Below are 23224 nucleotides of genomic sequence, written 5' to 3'. Positions count from 1 at the left end.
ACAGCATACTGAGGTTATCCCATCTGGGCTTTGTTTCCAGACGGTTCTTTGGCTTTTTCATATGTATATTTCATATGTGTGTGTGTGTGTGTGTGTGTGTGTGTGTAGTTTTAGGGGGAATTATCTGTTGCCTACTGTTGAGGTTACAAAGTACAGACTGAGATGATTTGTGTAAATTCGAAGGGTTGCTCTGAATCATTTGAGTTCCCAAATTCTCATGGGTCCCACCTACATGTCTTGTGTGGCACTTGTGCTCTGTTGATGAAGAGTGTCCATAAAGGGACAGAGAAAGGGCATGGGATTGAAGACTAGGGGACAGAAGAAAGGAGAGGGCAGCACACAACACCCCTCATCTGTCACAGTCCACCCCTTCTTGGGGAGAGTGACATCCAGAAAATGTCTGAACCAGGGCTTCTAACATTTCCTTCATGGTCTTACAGATAAGGTCCCTGACCTCATGAGGCTTAGATGCCAGTGGAAAACAGGCCATAAACAATCATGTTGTTAAACAAGGCAGTGTCAGAGAGTGGTAAGTGACAAGACAGTCGGAGCCTGTGACCTGATGGAGGCTGCTTGTGAGCCTCGGGTTAGGACTCGCTCTGTGCTGATGTGTAGTTGAGACTCGAATCATGCTGCATGAAGGGTGCTGCGAATCTTGATTGCCTCTAGTTTGGGGCTGAGCTCTAAGTTCAAGTGCCTTCTCTGGTTCAGGAGCATACTGTACCTTATATCCTGGTGTTTCCTCAGGGCTCACACTTTGTAAATGATGGTCCTGGCGAGGACTTTGGCTCGCTGTTCTCCTGGCCTCTAGAACAGCACCAGGCACATTCTACGTGTTCAACACACACATGTTGAATGAATGAATGGAGTCACCTCCACACCCTAACGCACCTGTCATTCTTCTCCCAATGGCGCCTCTCCGTGTTCCCTACCTTAAGGAGGACAAAGGACCCTGAGGTTCCCCAACCAGAGCCCCTCCCTAGAGCTGCACTCCCCTTTCTACCCCAAGCTAGTCCTGTTGGATCTCTCCTGCTTGGGCATTCAGGGCTGTGTCCTCATGGCAGCTCGATCTAACACTAGCTATTCCAGCAGCTTCTTAAGGGGACTCCCTACTTGAGGCTCGCCTGTGCCCAGTCAATGTACCATATTTCAGCCAGACAGATCAATACGTTCTATGAATCTGATCAAGAGCTCTTAGGGTGCCTCAGGGGCCCTCGCGACCTCCCACCCCTGCCCTGTGTCTTCCCAGTTTCTTGGGATGGTCTGCACGGCCTAGCCTATTTGGTCTGGGGCCGACCTCCCCAGTCTTGGCCCTCACTGCTCTGTCCTTTGCTTCCAAGTGTCCCTGCTGGACCGAGCCAATGCAGCACTTGCCCACAGTGGGTGTTTAGTGAATGGCTGAGCTGGGCTCGAGGTGCCTCTGGGGAATGAGCCAGCGACTGCTCCCAATCATGCTGTGAGGCCAGGCCTGTGGAAGGGGAGGCGACAAAGGAAGTCTGTGAGCTTTCTGTCTGTGGGGATGGGACATGGTCCCCTTCCTGGTGACGCCTCCCATGGTGCACCTGGGCCCCCCCACACTGCCCTGGAGAGCCCTTTAGAGCTGTCCGTTGGCTGACAAATGTGTGGGAGCGAGGGCATCCTAGGGCCTTGGGCCATTGCATCGTGGCAGTTGGGGCCGGCTAGTGTCAGGCTCCCAGCTTCTAGGAGGCATGGGGATGTGAGAGCCTCCGGGCGGCTGGAGTTTGGGTTCTTGCAAGCACCTTGCCCTGCTGCCTTCTCACCCTCGACCCAGCTGCTTTCTTCTGTGGCAGCTGCAGAAGAGCTCAGGGCCCTCCCAAGTGGGGCCCCGAACCAGACCCCGAAGAGAGGCCAGGAGAGAATGGACAGACCCGCCTGGGTAGGCTCCAGGCTGGGGAGCATTGGGGTGGGGTGGGGGCCATGAGAGGCAGCGCCCTCCTGTGTTCAGAGAGGAGAAGAAAGCGATTATGTTGGACCAGCCACTTTGCGTTAAAGAAGACTGATTTGTCCTTCTGATGTGTTGTTTCCATAGAAGCAGGGCTTAACCTTTTAAGTGAAGATTATAAAGCTACCTAATTCATTTAAAATTAGGCTTCAAGCCTATCCATACTTAATGCTCCAGTGGTACGAGGGGGACCGGCTTCAGCCATTCACGGGGACTGCCAGGCAGAGCCTGTGATTTTCTGTGTTTGAAGACAGTCTTTCTGGTGGCAATCTAGTTTATTTATTTATTTTTAAAAATTAGCTTCCTAAGGAGATGTAACCCTCTGTGTAGGATCACCCGAGTATTAATAAATACCTTTTAATTAATGATTAGCCCCGACTCCTCTTCATAAGCACAGGAGGACTGGCACACAGGCACGAAACAGGCATGTTCAATTAAAGTAATTTATTGTATTCTTCTGGAACGGACATAAAGAGCATCTTGGGAATTGATATCACAACACAATGTTATTCACCATTTCACAACTAGCCTTGTGTTGAAATTCTTTTTAAAGAACATAGTAATTTTTAAAAATCTAAATATTTACATATTAATAAAACATATATACAGAAGATTGAGACATCATCCATAGATAATGGAATTTTTTTTTTTTTACTAAGAAAGCCTATAAAAAGGATTTCTGAATAAAGTCTGAACAGTAGTCACAGTAAGTAAACACAAATACAATTTTAATGTACAAAATATGATTTTACTGTTGCAGTTTTGTGATATGTATTTCCAATTTGTGGATGCATTGCACATACTTGTGAGTTGAGCAGTACCCCCCCTCAAGTACTGAAAAATCCAAGCTGTCACCCAGTCTTGGAAGGAAGTGCTTTCGAAGGTTTGTGACGCGTATTTAACAGATCCCACAGTGGTAAGGTAAATGTTTCTACCTTTATTAGCAACACACTCATCTCACTGTAATAGAGTTGAAAGGTCACTAATTAATCTTTTCAATTCCCTTGAGAAATATCTCCTGCTGAGGGGCAAAAGACAAATTTTAAAACACACGTTGTGGAAAAACAAAAGCCCTGAATGCAGAACTTCATCAGGCCACTTGATGACTAGTGGGACCAGTTTCAGGGAAGGGATTCCTAACTGGCCTAGAAATGTAAAAGGCTAATAACTACAGAACGTGACGGAAACCGTTTCTCTGAACCTTTCTTGTAACTTCAGAAATAAGACAAAAGACGCACGGATAAGAGATGGAGCTCTCTAGCAGAGAGGTGGATTCCACAAGCCACGCCTGTGACCAGCTTTGTCACATTTCAGGGACACCTCCTAGCTCTCATCTTTGGCTGATGAGCTGGTCTTTGGTGGCACTCCGCATCGCCCCCGAGCTCAGGGGGAGCGGCTTGGCGTGTTACGGCACATGTCCCCTGGACAGGGCAGCTCTACAAGAACTCGGAGCTCTAATGCTCTATGACTCATAAAACAAGTGCTAGGGAAATGACAGCCATTCTCTCCCCCTCTGGCTCGGCGCGGCTACAGACCCAATATCTTTCTGGCCGATTTTTGGCCTTTGGGTCAAATGCCAAAGACTTTATGGTAATTTAATTATACAGTGAATGAGATGTACGTGCAATGTTTCTAAGTAAAACAGTATTTTTAAATTCACCATCTTTTTGGAGAAGGGAATGTGGAGGTGAATATTTCTGTAAAACAAAAACCCACATGGCAAGATATCTCTTTAGTGTAAACCCTTATTTTCATATGTTGGTTTTCTACGAAGCAGAGGGTGAGCGTCCTTAGAGCCAAATAAAGTATATAATATTAAGTCCCTTTGTGGCTGGTTGTCCAAAACCCTGGGCCCTGCAGTTTAAAATCCTCTGTGCAAACAGTTGTCAGGTATCATGTGGGTCACTGGTTACTTTGAGTTCCTCGCCTTTTATTTTGTCACTGTGTTGATACAATCTTTGTGAAATGTCTTTCTTTCCTTGGAGTTCCTAGATCAACTTACTTACTGAGTAAGTTGCACTTACTCAGTAACAAATGGCTATCTTTGGAGGAAATGATGTCACAAATGATTTCATCTACTAGGTCAGAGCTCTCCTGTCCCCCAAAACAACTTTTTCATCTTCGAAGCCACTGAAGGCCTAATTAATGTTGGCCTTCCCGACTGCTCCCCAGGGCTGGAAAGAGCTGTTCTCCTTTATTCTGCATCTAAGCAGTGCATATTAAAATAAATACGCTTCAAAACTCTATATATTCACATTGAGCTTATGAAAAAAAGAAAAAACGAGAGAGAACTGCTGCTTTTTAATGAACAATGAACTCACCGGTCTGACGCCAGACTTTTGAAAAGGAATGAGTTAACTCTCAAAATGATTTCCAAAAATCTTAACACCAAATTGGAGGCTTGATTATCACACACGACAAAGTATATGACAACTATTCAGATATGACGGGAAAACTTCACAGAACGCCCACACTTTGCAGGAACCTGAAATGCTACGTGGATCTTTGAAGGAATTCAACGGAACAGTTACGTGTGCTAATGAACAGTGTCACTAAAAGGAAAGTCTAGGCAGTGAAATCTGGCTCTGTGTCTTCCGTGTTTTCTCTCCTGGTGTCAAATATATGACCTACAACAGAGACAAGACAATGAAGGGGGACCGCTCCTCTAAAGGGGAGTCGCACACTTCTCTATGACTGGGCAAGAGACAAGGAGGCTGGGCAGCTGGAGAACCTCACTGGTGAAGTATCGGCTTCACATTTAAATCACTGATTTTTCAGCCAAGGCTTTAGTTGTGAGCAATTTTAGCCCCTGGAGATTTGTACTGATTATTTTTACAGGAAAGTCCATGACACTGTGTCACTATTAGAGCATGTCCACATAGTGTCCGGGATAAGAATAGGGCTAAATAAAATAGGGTTTACCTGTAAGAGAGAACATGATGCAGCTATTAAAATAATGTGTACGAAGATTTGTGAAAAGTGGATAATGTTTGTTAGGTTAAAAAAAAAAAAAAAGGGAGAAAAACTCTCAGGAAACAAAAATTTTATGTAGTTGGGTGTCCGATGCGTAAATAAAAAAGTCTGGGGGGGAAATACCCATTAAGGGCTGTCTCTGAGTGGTAAAACTAATTTAAATTTTCTTCCTTTACTTCTGTTAAGTGTTTAGAAGTATGTAAAAGATGGCCCATTTTTGACAAAAATTGCTAGGCCCAGGTGAGCTCTGCTCTCTCCCTTTCAAATTAAGAAGCCTTCTTGGTCAATCTTAGAAAGCACTGTTTTGATTTTACTTTCTCTGTAGTTTTTTTGTCTCTCCAACACAGCGTGTTCCCCAGTCCTGGGTGGTTTCTTGGGGTTCTCAGAGCGCACTGCCCACCCCGCCCCCCTGCTTGCCTCACATGGGACCAGGCTTCCCCGAGGGCAGGCATTTGTTCCCAAAACCTAACAGGGCTGAGGCGATCGAGACACACTAGTCTAACCAAAATGATCTATTTCCAATACTGTGACATTTGAGCACCAATCCGTGACTTCGTTTCCCCTTTTCTAAATTGATCAACGGTATTATTTATCATGCTGCTCAGTAACCTGTAGCAAACGTCAATAGACTCGTGAAAGACCTGGCCTAGTCCTCTGTGTCCGTCAGGACCTCCCCACCTTGGGCAAGGTTTGAGAAAGAACTCCAGTGAGTTTACACAGCAGAGGACTTCCCGTAGGCTTACAACAGACATTTTAACTGTGAAGACAGACAGTGGAATGGAATCCTAAAGGGATTAGCACATCCAGTGACTCTTAAGATCTTTAGGAAACATGCAGAGAAAAGCTGGCTTTGGCTTAGGTATAAGAAAGCTACGCGGTGTAAGGGCTGGAAGTCGAGAGGCCGGGGTCCGGCCGGGCCACCAACCAGCTGGGAGACCTTGACAGAGTCATTTAGTGTTTCTGGGCCTCAGGCTTTTTTACCTGTAAAATAAAAGGACTGGATAAAAAGAAGGGAGGGGACTAGATGATCTCTAACGTTCCTTCTTTCTCAGATTCCTTGAAATTCTTTTCAGTTCCGTGAGGTGTTTCTACCATCCCGGGTTCAATTTCCTCATCTGAAACATCTCTCTGCCTCCATCTTCAGACAGGAAAATGCAAAGGTATTATTTCAAGGGGAATGGCTTTCAAATAATAATAGCAGTACTGCTAATAATCACAAAGCCCGCCCACAGTGTCAGGAAGATCATGGGGAAGGGCAGCACTGTGGGCTCTGGGAGGGAAGGGGCTGGGGGAACGGGGGAGGAAGGCTGGACTGGCACAACGGGGACAGCACAACTGGGACAGCGGGGATTCCTCCGACTGCCTCCTGAAGGGCACGGTTTCATGCCTGGCGGTGATACTTCCTGTGTCTACTGGGAGCAAGGGCTGGGTGTGATCAGAACAAGGCTCATACGAGCTGTGCTGATGGACAAGGACACGATGGGAAGGAACAGTAGAGATCATGCATTTCAGTTATCTTAATTCATAAATGTGGAAACGTAGCCAAACAAGCAGTCTTAGATTCCCTTTCGTATGACGGCTGCACGCGGTAAGGGCTTGATGTAAGCAGAGCTTTTTTGCACGAGGGGCGCAGTTCATTTATGTGCCCATCCATCTGTTCCTTAGCCACGGAGTAACCGAGCGAGCGGGACGACATTTACACGGCCCGGCTTTCTCACGGCCCTGACCTGGGTCTGTCCCGCAGCTGGGAGCTCTGCTCACCTTGCCTCCTCAGGACAGGTGCTCCCAGGGAGCACACGACCCAGCAGGGGTCCTACGAAGACTAGCTCCTCCACTTATATTTGCTAGATTTTACTTAAAACTTACCACCCTATATCTGGAGTTGGGCTTTTTGGAGTGTCTGGGTTTTATGGGCAGAAAATGGTCAGGTTGACTTTGCAGGGAGGTCAATAAAGAGTCAGGGAGTAAGCAGTCACGTGGCTCAGGGATCAGGGCAAGTCCCTCGGGCTCTCAGGCGAGGGCGAACAGAGAGGCAAGAGGCCGGGGTCGGAGTCAAATACTATGAAGTCAGAATGATGTCTGGAATGTTGTATCAGGCTGATCTGCTTCTAGGACCAGGAATTGGCAGCCGGGCTGGAGGGACTGGCCTGTTCATACACTCGCACTATTCGCTGAGTGCCTGTTTCATGATGAGCCACCACTGCCTCTCAAAACCCCTTTTGGGGGAGGTGCACGAGGACAGAATGGACACGAATTTTATCATAAAACTGGTGATCCTTGTTCTAGAAAGCAATATCGTTTCATGTAAAAGTCCTCTTAATGCCCACAGGTTTTGGGAAGCACGATGTTATGACACTAAGTTCTTAGGACTTGCTGTTCTGAGGCTCTCGAGAATGTGAGACAGTGTGAGAAAAACGGGAGCTTTTCAGACTCAGGGTAAAAATATCTCTGAACACAGGGCACTGAGAACCTCTGATTACTAGGGTCTGGGCCAGAAGCCGTTGCCTCAAGCATCTGCGTCTGTGACGTTACAAACATTTTCAATGCAAATATTTTCGTGTGCTGCATTTTCCAGCGGGTGGTGAAAATGTAAATGTGTTTTACCTGTTGGTGGTAGGGAAATGCTGTCCAGTCTTTCATCACCGTCAGCTACCTCTGCTGGTTACAAACATAAAACACAAATCTCATTAGTTTCAGGGAGCACATTCATTTTCCTGAATGCAGTAATACAATTTAAAAACTCCAATAATGCATAATAGTTTCAACTTTCTCCCCCCCCTTTCAGCTTCAGTTGGTTCACATTACATATTTTAGTACCAGTAGTTAAGTAAAGTATTTTTTAAGATAATGATATAACGTCTTTTCTTCTGCATTGAATTTCTTTCTGGTATCTTATGAACCTTATTCTGTCAATCACTGATGATTTCAGTTCATTTTCCCTTGTTTGCCAAGGCTTAAATATCCACCCAGTATCTGGGGGGAATTGTTTAAATATGATCATGGAAGGATAGAAGTCAGTGAATCCCTGTGGTAGAATTTTCCCGTGTCATCCCCAGAACCATCCCGGTGGGGGAGGCTTAGGAAATCCTGGAAACGAGCCTTTCTTTGGAGATGACTAGAAACTCTGATCCCAGAGCGGCCTGTCTAAAATTGGCATCAATTCAGTCATAAAGAAAATCAGAAGGAATAAGTGTCTCTTCAAAAGATTCGTCACGTCTGTGTTTTAAAATGCAAACCTTTGCTCATGCCTGATATGTTTTAATCTTCTTAAGAGTTTTCCAAAGGTATCTCCTTCAGTCACAGAGAACCTTCCACTAAGTACAAAAAAGAGAGTGCTCCCATGTCTCGCGATAACTGATGGGGTGCTCGGGCTCCGGGACCTGCTGGGAACAGGTCAAGACATTTCCTCAGGGTCATTTGCTCCCTGCATCCCTGGGCTGGTTCCCTCTCACAGGGGCGTGTGAGGCCAGTCATGTGGGGGCTACCATTTGCCATCGCGTTGGAATGTTGAGTGGCAGGGGGCGGGCAGCAAAAGTAATACTGTGCTCCTGTTTTTATTGCTGTGGCTTTAAACCCAATCAGGAGGGCAGATATGGCCGGGAACATTCCCCTCCAGTTCATGCTCTCACACCTTGTCCTCAGATTGCTACACCCTGACTGGCCTCAGTGAAAGACCCATTGTGTGCCGACCGTCTGAATCCACCACAGGGAAAACACCGAGAGGACACAGCAGTCAAGGCCAGGCTGGGCTGGAGAAGAGTTTCTGGTCTTCTCCTCTAAAATGGTGCTGTAGGGGACTATTTAGTAACATAAAACTTGCGACTGAAGTGTGAGGATAAATGAGAGGATTAAAAATCTTTAAATAAGCTTATAGACAAAATACAGGACATACTAAAATGTTAACAGTGTCTCCTTCTGGAGGAGAGGCTTATAGGCATTTAAAATGTTGTTCTTTGGGTTTTTAAAACCGTTGTAAATATTTATGAAATGATGAACATACATTATCTTTATATTGAGAAGACACCATTTTCTTCTAATTGGCCTGAGTGAATTTGATTCAGGAGATGAACTACATGGTAGTCCTTTCACTGCCTAGGATTTTAAAAAAATTTTCAATAATAATACCAATAATAGCAACAAGAGCCACCACCGTTTATTAAATGTTTACCATTTACTGAGCACTTGACATACGTCGTGTCATTTAACTCTTAGAAAATCCTACAAGGGAGGTCAGTTAATATGCCTGTTTTGACAACGGAAATTACTAGGGGTTAAGAGACTAAAGTAATACAGGGCAGCTGGCTGGCTCAGTTAGAAGAGTGTGTAGCTCTTGATCTCAGGGTCATGGGTTTGAGCCCCCGCTGGGTACAGAGATTGCTAAAAATAATAATAATGATGATGATAATAATAAACTTAAAAAGAGAGAGAGAGAGAGAGAGATGAAAGGGCTGTAGCTAGTAAGTGGTCAAGGCTGTGAGTCAGGTTCATGCCTGGGCTCTTAATCTCTTTGCCGTTAACAGTCCAGACATATACTGCCTGCATCGCTGTGAGCTAATTTCGAAAATCTTCAACTTCTAGTTCATTTTATATTTTAGTTACTTTCTCTACAAGTATAATTAATTTCTCTTTAGTTATAACAAAACCCCACCCTTTGTGATTTAACCATCCCTACTTTTTAAAAACCAGACCTAGGCAGTCCTGTGCTCTTGTAAAAACAAAATGTATACATCTGAAAAATATACAAATTATTGTATGCAAATTAGTGTCTGCTGGCTACAGGAACAGGACCAAGTGACACGGCTGAAGAACACGGCTGTGTTCCTTAAATTTAATTATAACATCTGTCTGTACCAACAAACTCATAGTCTTTCTTCTCAGGTGACAGTCAAGTTGTGAAATTTAGAAAAGATTGAGCAAGTTCAATAAAAATTTAATAGCAGTGACAGCTTTGCTCTTAGATCTAACACAAATAAAAAACTGTGGTTGCAAGCTCAGAGGAAATAACCTAATGAAAATGATTAAAAATCTACACCGAGAAAGGAATCATTCCAGTTACAAGAGGAAATTATTACATGGGAGGAGAGCCCCCGATGAATTTTTTTTTTCCTTTTTTTCTTTCTTTCTTTGACAGAGAAAGAAATCACAAGTAGGCAGAGAAGCAGGCAGAGAGGGGAAGCAGGCTCCCTGCTGAGCAGAGAGCCTGATGTGGGGGCTCGATCCCAGGACCCTGAGACCATGACCTGAGCTGAAGGCAAAGGCTTAACCCACGGAGCCACCCAGGCGCCCCCCTCAATGAATTTCTACTCGGTCCTGCAGAACCACCTTTCAGATCTGTGTGGGGCACTTCTCTTTCCTGGAGGCAGGGTGGGCTTCCTTCAGCAACAAGCCAATGAGCTCGCCCAGTTGGGAGTCTGTGCCTAATCCCAGGAACTGCACCAAATATGGTAAATAAGGTTGAAAATGTGGAACATCTATGGGACACTGTTCGTATGATCATTTGGACAGAGAATAATCAAGACAAAAGAACATGGCGGGACCAACATTGATCTAGGACGCTCAGTTGCTATCAACCGCTTGAGAAGAATGAAGTGTAACAATATTTGATGAAACTAGAAGGGGAAAAGCTATTTGGCAGGTCACCGCTGATGTGCTGTGCCTTGGTCTAGTCTGGTCTATAGGTCAGGGCTGGGTTCGCCCAGCCTGGGTTCACCCCCCTTCTCAGATGCAGAAGGGACCTGCCGAGAAGGCAGAGGTATGCCAAGGTGCCCACCACAAACAACTAGGCAGATCCTCTAAACCCAGTGGTCAGATGTGAAGATGCTCTCAGGCCAATACAGGGATGACAAGGGAAGGGGCAGACACCGTCTGAGCCTGAGAGAGGCTCCGGCAGGATGGGAAGGGTAGGAGAGCAGTCCACACTTTGGACCCCATTCTGCACAAACAGGCGTGCATCTGTGCAATGAGTGTGTCCTCGTGAATTACTAATACAGATGCCAGGATGGTTAAGAAATGTGCTCACTGGCCAGTCTGTGGGAAACAGAAGCAGGAACGTGGAGGAAAGTCCCCACTATGTGCAAGTGTGTTTGCTGGGGGGAAGCAGGGAAGGGAATGGAGACCAGAGCTCATCCTAATGGGTCTCAGCAGCTGACACTGGGGTGTGGGGGGGATGTGCTTCTGGATAGAAGATATAGCACAAGGGAAACAAAAATTTTTTAATCAAATATAAATTTATATCAAGATCAACTTTTCCTCCAACCAGCTTACAAGTGGATTTTCCTTTTTCTTTAAACAAACAAATAAACAAACCCTGCCAACTATATGTTGAAGATGTTTTCACACTACCTTACAACAAAGAAACAAAATTTAAACCAAACTTCCTATTTTAGTCATGTGGGCTGTTTCCAGTTGAAAAATACAATTCATCTGAGTAAATGTGGAGACCCAGTTGGCTCTATGAAGGGATTCAGGAATCGGGAAGCATCCCACCCAGCAAACAGACAGGAGCTCCAAAGGGCTCCAGCAAAGCATGAAGGTTTTAAAAGACAGGACGAGAAAGTCATCAACAGAAGAAAGGATTATTGTGGGTAAGGTCACCTTCCTTTGGGGACAGAAGGGTCTTAGTAGGTAGATTACTTCATCTTGCTCGGGGAGACGGGGAAGGTCCATGTGACCGATTACTTTATTAGAGCTGACCCCCAAATCCCTGACTGACCAGTTACGAGTACATTCCCAGGGGAGGTTGAAAGTGCAGTCAGATTAGGGACGACACCCCAGGCTGGTGATGCGGCCTGGCACAAGAGACTCCATTTTGAGTCTGTGGGTTTCCTTTTAACACCAGAAAGGCTGTTTCTGTGTCTCTAAAGATAGCTTTCCACTATACACTTTGTATACTCGATACTTCTCATGTCTTCTACCTTCAGAGGTTCCTCTTCAGACTTAAACTTTTCAGGTCCCCCAGGGACTTATATTCCTTCTCCTCAGCCAGAGGCACGTGTTCTGTAACACAAAGCCCCCTTCCTCCTTCCTTGGAGTTGGCTCTGTCTTTCCTGAATTAGCAGTATCAGTACTCTGGATTCATACAGTTCTTTTTCCCCAAGTTCCCAAGTTGCTCCAAGTATTTCTCCCATTTTCCCATTGCCTCCCCCCAACCCTCTGTGGAGCAGGCAGGGACCAGGCAGCTTCTGCGGATTCTAGGCTGAGGAACAGAAGGGCACGCATATGCTAACCCCCCTCGGGCTAGAGGTTGGTGGCATTCCTGGGACCAGTGTGTGGAAGCACCAGAAGGTAGTCAAGTGGCCGGGTCTTGGGTACTTTGGGCCTTTCCCTCTCTTTCAGGCTTACAGACTATTAAATTCAGGTTTCTTTGCTATGGCAAATTTCAGATTTCTCTCAGGCCTGACGATTCTCCTTAGCATCTCTGTTTTTGGGGCTTCAACTATTTCTTCAATAGGTAAACGAAGTTCCTATATATGCAAATAGTCCAGATCACCAAGGTAGAATTTTGGCAACACAGGACCAATGAAATACTCACTAGCAAAGACGCTATTCAGGTTTAATAAGCGGAATGTCGCTTGGGGTATAAAACTGAGGAGATACAGCAGCCAGCATGACATCAGTGCTCAGCTTGCTGTGTGGTCTACTGGGCAGGTGTCTTTGAGAACACCTGTCATTCAACTGTGACCCTTTCCCCCAACACTTTCCTGGAGCCTGAGAGGCAAACAAAGCTGAGGCAGGCAGAAGACCTTTAGCATAAGAAGGAGTGAGTGACCCACTAGGGGAGTTAACCTTCCTAATTGTTACTCAGTGTGTCTACCTTGAGTGAGGTCAGGCCACTGTGACTCAAGACTCTGAACCTTTGGGGGAGGAAGCGGGAAGAAAGGAGGTCGGGAGAGGACTAAGGAGGTGTGGTGCAGAGAAGGAAATGGGAGAACGCGCTGGAGGAGGGGGAAGGAAGGGACACTCAAGGACGACCATGTGCGTGCCACAGGCACAGGAGTCCTAGGGACCTCATCCCCAGGGACCGAGCTCAGTGAGGTTGTCACCCTGTGGCTTCTGGGGGGCCATGGAATAAGTATTTGAATGTCAAGTAAGGAACTAGTAGAATAGTTTCCAGGATCTTATGTGACCAGGATGAGCTAAACAGTAAGACCTTTTTGTTGTGGACTATTGCGTCTTCTTTTCCACGGACTGATTTGTGGGTTTATTCGACAAATATTCTTGTGTACCCATGCTGTGCCACCCACTTGGGATAGAAACACGACTCAGGTGCAGACCCTGCTCCTGGGGATCTCGTGGTCAGTGGAAGAGACAGGAGTGCCATTATTCTGGTGGCAGAAAGAGCACGGGCCACTTATCAAGGCTCCGGAGGAAGTGTCCTTTAAGATCTGTGACAAGAGTAGGTCCCAGTTTCCCAGGGAGAGCCCAGCAGGTTCACAACAGGGAGGCGTCTGGTGAGGCTGGGGCAGAGAAGTGGGTGAGGAGGGTAGGGCTGGCTGTCAGGGACGCTGCCTGTTGTGCTGAAGGGGGCGGTGTATGAGGGATTGTGTTTGGGGAAGACAAAAAGCTAGCGGAAGTACCTACTTCTCAGAGAGAGAAGTTTAGGGTCTCGGCACACGGCCAGTCTGGAGCGGCAAACCGGTAAGCCATCCACGGCGGGACGGGTCAAGTCCTGGGTGAGGCCTTAGAATAACAACAGCACCAAGAATGGAAAGCAAGCCATGGGGTTTCAGAGGTGCGCCCAGAAGGAGGCAGCGGCCGTGAACTAGACCGAAGGCAGTGTGGGGGAACAGGGAGGACAAGCAAAGACAGGGAGGCCCCAGAGCCCAGGGGAACAGACCCCATGGAGTCAAATCAACAAGCAGGTCAAGTGGAGTGTTAATGTAAGCAGAGAGCGAACGTGACCATCCCACGCGAATGCAGCGGGAGTTTCTGTACGGGGGCGGGGCAGAGGGCAAAAGGCAATGGGTTCTGAAGTGAGCGGGCACAGGGAAGCGGACTCTGGCCACGCAAACCCTCTGGGAGGAAATCTGACCAACGTCTTCCAGGAGAACGAGATGGTGGTGGGTCTAAGAAATGGCAGGGATAAAGGAATAGTTCTGCTTTGTTTGGGGTTGGCAAAGGGAAGGAGGATCAGGGCCTGAACATTTTTTGAGCATTACCCATCAGCTTTATATTAGTGGCAATGCTTACATGGTCTGATTCTAACTCTGAAAACAGCCCTGAGGCAGGTATTAGCCTCGTTATATAAACGGAGAGCCCTAGGCTCAGAGAAGGTCCCAGGAATTTGGAAATGGCAGATGGGAGCTAGGAAGTCAGACCTGTTCTTCCCAGTGCTCCCCTGCTGAGTTTATTTGCGGTGATTTGTAGATTAAGAAAAAGAAGGCAGAGGAAAAGGAGAGACCCGGGAGAAGGGCGAGTGTATCATTTATTCATTATCCAAGCCTGGAAACCTGCGCAGGCACAAAGGGCATTAGTAGCAGTTACGCTGGGACAACAGGAGCAGAGAGGACTGCCGGGCAGGGCGGGCTGCCTGGGCCCCTGTCCTAGGACACCCCTTCCCCAGTGCTGCTGCCCACGAATGCAGACATTTTCAGAAGGCACACTGGTTTTGTTTATGGAGACATTTACGTATGACGTGTGTCTGGAACCTCGTGATGCAGGCTTATCTTTCCGTCCCTTCATGACTGAGACACTGAGGACTGGGAAGCTGGAGTGACTTGCCCGGGGTCCAGGGCTGGTGAAGAGCAGAGGAGAGACCTGAACGTCAGGTCCGGACTCCACTACAACTTACTGCCTGATGCGACACTACATCTCTACCAAGGACAAATACCAGTCGTCCACTGCTGTTTATGGAGAGCATCAGTTCGCATAAAAGGAAGCAAATGGGGGGGGGGGAAAAAGAGGAAGGGAAGGTTTTAATTAAAAATAAAATTATCTACAGCTAAGTACTGTAGAGTCCTGATAGCTACTTTATGGAAGAGAGCTGTAAGGTTTTTCACCCTGAAGACGTACTTGGTCCCTTGCCGCCCATGTCTTGCTGCATTGAGGGTGTTCCCAGCCTGAGCTGGGGGACTCCCCACTGGAGACTGGTCACTGTTCCCAGTATGCTGCGAATGCACCTAAGTGATGCAGAGACCCAGGTCTCGTGTGTGTGCTGCTGTTCTCAGGGCCTCCGTACCAGACAGCTGTGCAGCGGTCAGCATCTGGAGCTTGGCTCCCACACCTGCGCGCTCTGCTAGAGAAGCACGGAGGCTCTTAGCGGACCAGGCGTCCTGAGGTTTGATGGGAATTGTTTGTTTGTTTAAAAAATAACGTCTAGAGGTTTGTGGCCTCCTCGAGATGATTATTCTTACATGATGGCAGAAAACTGATCTCAAAGGAATTCTTCACTGGTAAATCGGCCCACGATCATTTGGGACCTCAAATCACCAAATCTAAGTAGTCCTACTTCAACTGGTATTCACGTTCCTGGGTAAAATCATCTCCAGACTGCCAAAGCCAGATTTGAAAAAATATCTATGCAACTTAAAATCCCTTTGTCTATTTCATGCGGTGTTTCTGGTAGGAGGATTATTTTTTGTTTTTGTTTTTGTTTTTTTACACCTCAAGCAACTGGTACTTTTTAATAAAGTCATGCAGATCCAAACAAATAAAACTCAACAGCAAATAGAAGTGGATCATAAAAGAGAGACCTTGCTTCACAGGTAAGACACACAAAGCCAAGAACAAGATGAGTAATCTTCTTCATTCATACTAGTAAAAGTAAATGGCCTGATGTAATTTTTACTATTTAACCTTCAGCTAAATTTCAGAACTCACTCAAGTAAAACTTTAAAATGCAAAATCACGGCACCTTCTCCAGAGCTTTTCCTTCAAAAGACAAAAGACAGCACAGCGCCCTAGAGCAGAGGAATTGTACTTTGCTGCATCTAAGAATTCAGGAAAGGGCTGATGGTGATGATTCTTTTCCTGCAGCTGATTCATACCTGAGCCTCTTTTTAACCTTCTTCTGGCCAGTTTGATTTGATCCTGCAGAATCTGTACCCAGTCTCTCGGGCCAGGAAGTTTATCCACGTGGTTAGCCGTACAGTATTTTTCTGTGAAGACTGAGAGAAAATATGAAATATTGTTAAATACTTTCATAAATAAACCACGCAGATCTGAAATAGGAATATATCCCAAAAAGAAAAAAAAATGTGTTTTCCTAAAAGTGGGTATCTTCAAAGTCTATACTACGTTCCCTTGGTAAAGAAGGAGGCTGGCAGGAGCCCCCTCACATACACTGGATGGTGCCTCAGGATGTAGCTGGCCATAGAACATGAGTAGATCTAATGGAATCTCTCTTTCTATTTGTTCCACATGCATGTACATGTCTCTTATGGGCAGAGAAGAAAAAGCTTCCTCTGGGTCCGCTGGCGCCATGACAGAATTCAGCCAATGGATTAGTACTGTTGGTAAATTGAATCTCGGGCAAGATCATACAAAATTGAATGCCAGATGATACAAAAAGATGGCATTCTCACAGTGTTTCCCTCTAAACTCAGTCAACACTCGAACAATAATGCAGGTGTGTCTTAGAGTCTGGGCAGTACTAGGAGTCAGCTTCTGGTGTGTGGTGCTTGCACCTGGGAGAATAGTGTATGGGGAGCTACGGAGGGAGCCGCGATGGGACACAGGGGAGGCGGGACAGTGGCCCTCTCGGTAGACAGTCCCGCTTCCCTCTGCCCCTGGGACTGTCATACCCTCATCTGTGCAAGAACAAGACCTCGTATGTGTCAGCTCCCCGGCTTTGGTGGTATTTAAAATACTGGCAGTTTTAATGGTTTCTTTTAAAAAGAAAGGGCAAGGGGAAATGTTGATAGATTCCACTCTCTACAACTGTAAAACTTGTACTGAACAAAAAAGAAACATTTCACCAGTTTTAAAAAAGCTGATTGCGCTAAATACGACCGAAGAGGTTCCATATCCACCACCAAAAAAAAAAGTTCATTCAAATAAAAGAACTACTTCAAAAGTCTCTGTAGATAAATGGACAGAGTGTGCCCAGGAGACTTGGCAGCCGATACATAAACCAAAGAATCACAGAACACACTTTATGTCACTACATTAGGGAAATGACGTTAAAAAGCTAATACTTAATACAGAATCAACAGTGGGGACCAGACCCATTCAAACATTAGGGAGCAGGTGGCGGGGGTGACTGGACCTGGTAGATATGGGAGAAACGGCACGTTTGAGGGGAAAGGCACGCTGTGCTGGGTTTGGTTTGGGTCGTGCTGATTTGGGGTGTCTGCGATGGTTAGCCGCTACTTGGCACGGAAGCCTGAGACTGAGGGAATGGGTCCAGGCAGAAGATACGGACCCAAGGGGCACATATCTGTAGGTGGTAGTTGTAGCAATGAGAAAAAAATGTTGGCCAGGAGAGCATATGGAGTGAAGAGAGCATGGTGCCAAGCCCAGAGCCAGAGAAAACCCCAGACGGAAGGAGATGAAGGCACAGGACTGGCGAAATCCAGAGAACCGGGAAGTGCGGTCTGTAAAGACAAGTAAGGGGTGCTAAGGAAGACAAGGGACAACAGTCTGAAGTGCAGAAGAGAGGGTCAGGCACAGTGCTTTGTTAGGTGTCACTGGAGCCCCTCGAAGGAGAGGTGGGGCGGCCACAGATGACATTCCAGAAATACCAGGTCAGTGGGGGAAGAAGAAGAGGGGCGGGGTTGGGGGAGGGCTGTAGGCAGGAGAGACGTGAGCATGGTTTCCATTCTGGAGAAGGCAGGATCCAGGGGAAGGAAGGAGACAGTCAAAGGAACCACGCCAGAAGAACTGAGGCGGTGGGATCCGGAACGGGCTGGGGGGAGGAGCTGCCCTTGAAGAGGAAGAAGACTCCCCACTCTGAGCCCAGAGAGAGTGGGAGCTGGGGTGGATCTAGAAGTGGTCTAGGTTGGAGCAGTCACTCCTGAGACCTCAGTGACTCAGTGGCAAAGGGTAGGGAGAGTGCGGGGAATGTCTGGCATTGCCTCTGAGAAGAAGAGGAAGAGGACAGCGGTAGACCAAGGACGTGAGCATGACGAGCCAAAGAGAAGCCTACACACTTGTGGTGGCAACAGTCCTGTGGCAGCTTGCAGCTCGGGGCTAGGAGTGGTGCCACTGGATGGCAGTTTTGGCCCAGGTCAGGATTCTGCTGGACGGTTTTGTCAGGAGGACAGGGACAGAAAGCCCTTGCAGATGCCAGTGAGACTCTATGACCTCTGTTTTCTTCACTTCCCTGCCCCCTCCCCAAATCTGGGGAGGAAGCAAAGCCAGAAAAAGGCTCAGACACTTGGAAAAAAATCTCTGGGAATCAGGGAGTGGAATCAGTGGGGTTGGCAAGGAGGTGTCATAGAGTAAGGGCAATTGAGAGTGTCACACTGGAGTAGACGACATCTGTGGGGGAGCGGTTCTGGGTGAGAATGCTGAGGTGTGGTCACAGGGGACTGGGTCTGGACATGGTGTGGCTAGGGGTCAGGATCTTTCAGAGGATCGTGAAGTCACTCAAGCTGCCAGCAAGACCTGAGAGGGAGAGGAAGGCATGTAGCTGTGGTAAGAGCCTTGATGGAAAGGGTCCACTCCAGCCTCCGCCGAGCAGAGGAAGGGAGACGATTAGAAAGCAGGGCTGAGGATGGGGGAGAATGTCAACCAGACCATCTAGTATACGGCCTGTGGGCATGAGCAAGCCCTGTGGTCTCTACTCTCTACTCGGGAGGGAGGCAGATGCTGCGCTATCCCCAGGGGTAGGTGTGTCCTTGAATCTTCTGTGCCAGACTGGAGACCACTTCAAGGGTCCTCATGTATCTTGTCTCCCTCAAAGCACCGACAACAGTGCCCTGTACTGAACGAGAGGTCAATAAATATTTGATGAACACACATATTTTCCAGTTTTGTTTCTAATGGCAACAGATACAATAGCTCATGAATTTAGACTAATTAGGAAGTTTTAGTTCATGGAATATAGTTAAACAAGATTGAATTACATCCAAATGCCCACAGTAACACTTGCTAATCAGAGAACTGCCAAAAGGTTCTCGAAGTTCTATTTTAACAAAAAGAAAATAATTGTATGTAGCACACTGTTAATTTATGTGAAAATGTGTACCATAAAAATGACTGAATATATCATCTTACCAGGTAAACATCTCCCTCTCTGTGATATTATTTCTAAAATTAATTTCTATAGCAACCCCTCTTTTCTTAGATTGTGAAAAGCCTGTGTCCAAATTAGCACACACTAGAAAACAGTGGTTCCAAATTACAAAGTCAATGTGGGTTATGCCAACATCGAAATGACTCCTAGCAACCACGCATGTCAATAACCAAGTTTAGGAGAACCAAAGGGAAGGCTCTGGAATGTTTTCTCCCACTCTGTGAGGGACTTCTAAGCAAATCCTTCTAAGCTAATCTTGGGCTCAAATATTCTGTCACCCACTAAAAAGGCAATAATTTCAATTTCTTTTTTCTCCTTTCAGTTAAAATTCATCCAGTCACAATAAAAATCCAGGGAAATCTCTGTCTTCTGGGTCTGCGTCTGAGAGCTTTGAAGGCATAGCATTAGGCTTCTCAGAAAATACCTACACCAACAAATAGTTCCACAGGCTGTATTACTGATATTCTATTTCGTGGATCACATTCAAACTTAAAAGACTTTTAACTTGGATCTATCTCCTGAAGATAAAATCCTATTCTGTTACATGTGCAGATGAGGCCTTAGAACAAGGCCAAAAGATTGTCATTGTATTGATCCAAAAATGCTCAATATGCTGTGTGAATAGAGGTATCGAGTAAGCAGAATATATTTTGCTGTCTGAATCTATAGCTAAAGGTCAAGCTATTATCCTGGTAACAGTTCCATTAGGAGTAATGATGTGAAAAGAGGCATTGCATTAATGCACTGGGTTTCCTACTACGTTAATGGTGGGTCATTAAGAATCATAGCACAATTTGCATTCATCCTTAGAATGCGATAGGTACTAAAAAGAAATTTCCCTCTTTTTTCTATTTTCATGTATTAAGGAGAAGCAAGGACTAATTTTAAACAAGTCCGAATAATCCAAGCAAGCGGATTAGAGCCAACAATGAGACTAAGTAAAAGAGTTGAAGCATCTCCTGCGCTTCATATAATTTGAGGTCCCAAGGTACAAAGGGTATGTTAAGTCACTAGGGAAATGACAAATGTTCGGTTTGATCTGTACATGAGTAATGACTTTTCTCATATGCTTGTGTTCATTTGAACCGTGCCCTTTAATTGTATATAAATTATGAATAAGCTGGCGGTGGCTGAGCAGATCTGTCCCTGGGAAACGCAGCATCTAATGTAATCATCAATGAACAGGCGGTCTATAGGGTGTCTGGTTGTGCCCTGCTGAGGACATGGCGGACCGGCCGCGTTCCCCACACAGCTATCTGTTCACACAGTGGTTCCTAGAGGATTTTTCTGGCTCCCTATCCTGGGAAAAGCAGAACATGGAGAGGGTGTTTAAAGGAAGTCACTGGATGGCGGAGACCCTCAGAGAAGCAGGAGGAGACCTGCAGAGCTTTCGTTTCTCTGTGGCACCTTCAGACAAGGGCACAGCCGGCCAGCAGAGAGAGCCCAAGTTCTGATGTGATGATGCAGTTTTATGTTTTGGTCAAACAGACAAGTGGTAATCAAGGCGGACATCAAGCCACACTGAAGCCAGGTCCACCCGGGCCCTGCCCATGTCCCCAAGCACGAGAGGGGCCAGGGACCAGTGGGAAGGAGCTCTCTCTGTGGTTAGGTTTTGGGGCTGTGCCAAGGAGAGGGAACCCTGGCGCCAGCCTGCAGGGGGAGTCGATGAGGTCTTCAGGCGGCCCATCTTCCCCCTTCTCACATGTGAGCCACCCGAAGACCACGCGCACCCTCCCATGGGCCCCTCTTCCCTTTGCTCTTTTGAAACTATTATGTGGAGCTTCCTATGTGCTAATAAGCCTGTTAGAGATCTATCTCATTTAATGGTCACTGTAACCTGATGGTACCGGTGTTGGGATATTGTACTAGAGACAAAATCAAAGTACAGGTGGGTTAAGTAACCTGTCCCAGACTGCATGGCTCATAGGGATTATTTTCCACATAAATTATTTAATTTTTTTAAATATATATTTTTTAAAGATTGTTTGAGAGAGAGAGAGAGAGAGAGAGAGCACAGAGAAAAGAATGAGAGGGAGAAGGAGGCTCCCTGCTAAGCAGAGAGACCTACATGGGGTTTGATCCCAGGACCCTGGGATCATGACCTGAGCTGAAGGCAGATGCTTAACCACCTGAGCCACACAGGTGCCTCCTAATTTGTAATTTAAAGTTATATATGAGCACATAGATTCTGCAGAAGAATAATGGCTGAATTCTAAATATAAGCAAATCAATAGCTAACTTAATGTTGTGAATGTTGGTCTTACTTTCATCTACACAAAACAGAAGCAAGCGGGGACAGAAGGGAGAGGACCCGGGTGTCTGAGATCACCTCCCCTCTAGATCAAAGGGGTTGGTCGGCCTGAGGCAAGGAAGGGAGAAGGAGAGTGGGCCTTGAGGAGGAGGGGCATACAGGTTTTTTTCAACTTCTGAGATTAAGGACTTGGTCCACTTTTTTTTTTTTTTTTAATATTTTATTTATTTGACAGAGATCACAAGTAGGCAGGGAGGCCAGGTGTGGTGGGGAGCAGACTCCCCGCTGAGCAGAGAGCCCAATGCGGGTTCGATCCCAGGACCCTGAGGTTATGACTCGAGCTGAAGGCAGAGGCTTAACCCACTGAGCCACCCAGGTGCCCCTTGGTCCACATTTTATATGGATCTAACAGAGAATATCTTTTCTTTGATGATAATATGGTGCTTCATTTCCCAGATTCCAGGGGACAGGTGAAATCCCACAAGTCATAGGCTTGATACCCATTCCACTAATTTATTAGTCACAAGAAATGTGGACATACTAGGAGAGAAAGGGAAAGAGCTAGAAGAAGGGCTGGAGGATGCTGCATGGTGTTCTAATGCTTCAGATCTCAGGGAAAGTTCTGCTGGTTTGGAGATGGGCTCTCAGTGTGCAGCTTCTAAACTCTGATTGTCTCAGACCACCCAGGGCTTCAGGCCTGAGAAACCAGCTCACAATGTCTAGACCTACAAGGAACTAATCAATAAGCGACAATGAAATTAATTAGTGCATAAGCGGGGATTACCTTCCTAGTATGTGGAACATCTGTCATAACCCAGTACTCTCACTTCTTGGAATCAAGGTGCTGGAATGAAAAACTCAACAGAAGGCTTGACTTGAAGCAAAGGTACCTGGATGGTGTGGGGCTGGCCAAGCTCAAAGATGCCTCTGGAAAACCGCCCCATGCCCCCGACCCCTGCTGCTGAAGTGGGCAGGAATGTTTCTTACCTGCGCCCTCAGCTCAGTCACAGCAGTGACGGGCGCTTGACCACAGACAGCAGAAAAGGATGAGCTTCTCAGAATAGCAAGCAAGGAGAGGCCGAGAGCTTGAGCAGTAGGTAAAGCCGAGACCTCATGGTGCGAGTGGCCCTAACACACCTTGCAAACCACAAGGGGGTGGGGTGGGACAGGGGAAGGAAGCAAGGGGAGGAAGCCAGCTGGTAAGGAGGAGAAGGAGCAGATGTGCAGAGAGAAGGGAGACAGAGAGACTGACAAGTGTCGCTTGGAAGCAAGGGAGGCAGCGTGCAGGCAGTCAACAGCGTGTCTATTTTGCAGCCTTGCAAAACTTAGCTTCTTCCTAAGGGAGTGTTAGTGACACTGTGTTTTGAGACCAAAAGAGCCTTCTTGAAGAGAACATTTTATACACATTGAAGTCTGGTTTTTCTTTTTCTTTTTTTAAAAAGATTTTATTTTTTTATTTGTCAGGGAGACAGAGAGAGAGACAAGCAGAAAGAGAAGCAGGTTCCCTGCTGGGCAAGGAGCCTGATGCAGACTCAATCCCCGGACGCTGGGACCATGACCTGAGCCGAAGCCACCATGATGCTTAGCCACTTAACTGACTAAGCCACCCAGGCGTCCCTCCTTTTTTTTTTTTTTTCTCCCTCTCTTCAAACTCACGACCCTGAGATCAAGACCTGAGCTGGAACCACAAGAGTCAAGATGCCCAACTGACTGAGCCACCCAGATGCCCCAAGTTAAAACCTGATTCTTAATTCACCACCAATTACACATGAATGACCACCAAACCCTACCATTACCATTACAGTTACAAATTAGGCAACCAAGCACATTCATAAGAATATATACCTAGACAGAGAAAACA

The 23224-nt window shown here is 46.5% G+C and overlaps 1 protein-coding gene across 14 annotated transcripts in view; it reads right to left on the bottom strand.

Annotated features, from left to right (window-relative positions):
• Positions 1 to 2392: 2392 nt before the first annotated feature.
• BEND7 (BEN domain containing 7) overlaps positions 2393 to 23224 on the bottom strand; it is a 79101-nt gene continuing 58269 nt past the window's right edge. For 4 of the 14 annotated variants that reach the window (XM_059184102.1, XM_059184112.1, XM_059184113.1 and 1 more), the window contains 3 exons: positions 15922 to 16041; positions 7541 to 7594; positions 2393 to 4590 (listed from right to left, as the gene is read on the bottom strand). In XM_059184102.1, the coding sequence (XP_059040085.1) occupies positions 4529 to 4590; positions 7541 to 7594; positions 15922 to 16041 (236 nt within the window). In that variant the 3' untranslated portion in view covers positions 2393 to 4528. Of the gene's footprint in view, positions 6075 to 7540; positions 7595 to 15921; positions 16042 to 23224 lie in introns of all 14 variants that reach the window. The other 10 variants (XR_009356541.1, XM_059184104.1, XM_059184107.1 and 7 more) reach the window with 10 other exon arrangements.

Source organism: Mustela lutreola, chromosome 8 (genome assembly GCF_030435805.1).
Source record: "Mustela lutreola isolate mMusLut2 chromosome 8, mMusLut2.pri, whole genome shotgun sequence".
NCBI lineage: Eukaryota > Metazoa > Chordata > Mammalia > Carnivora > Mustelidae > Mustela > Mustela lutreola.
This window is presented reverse-complemented; position numbering and strand designations above follow the sequence as displayed.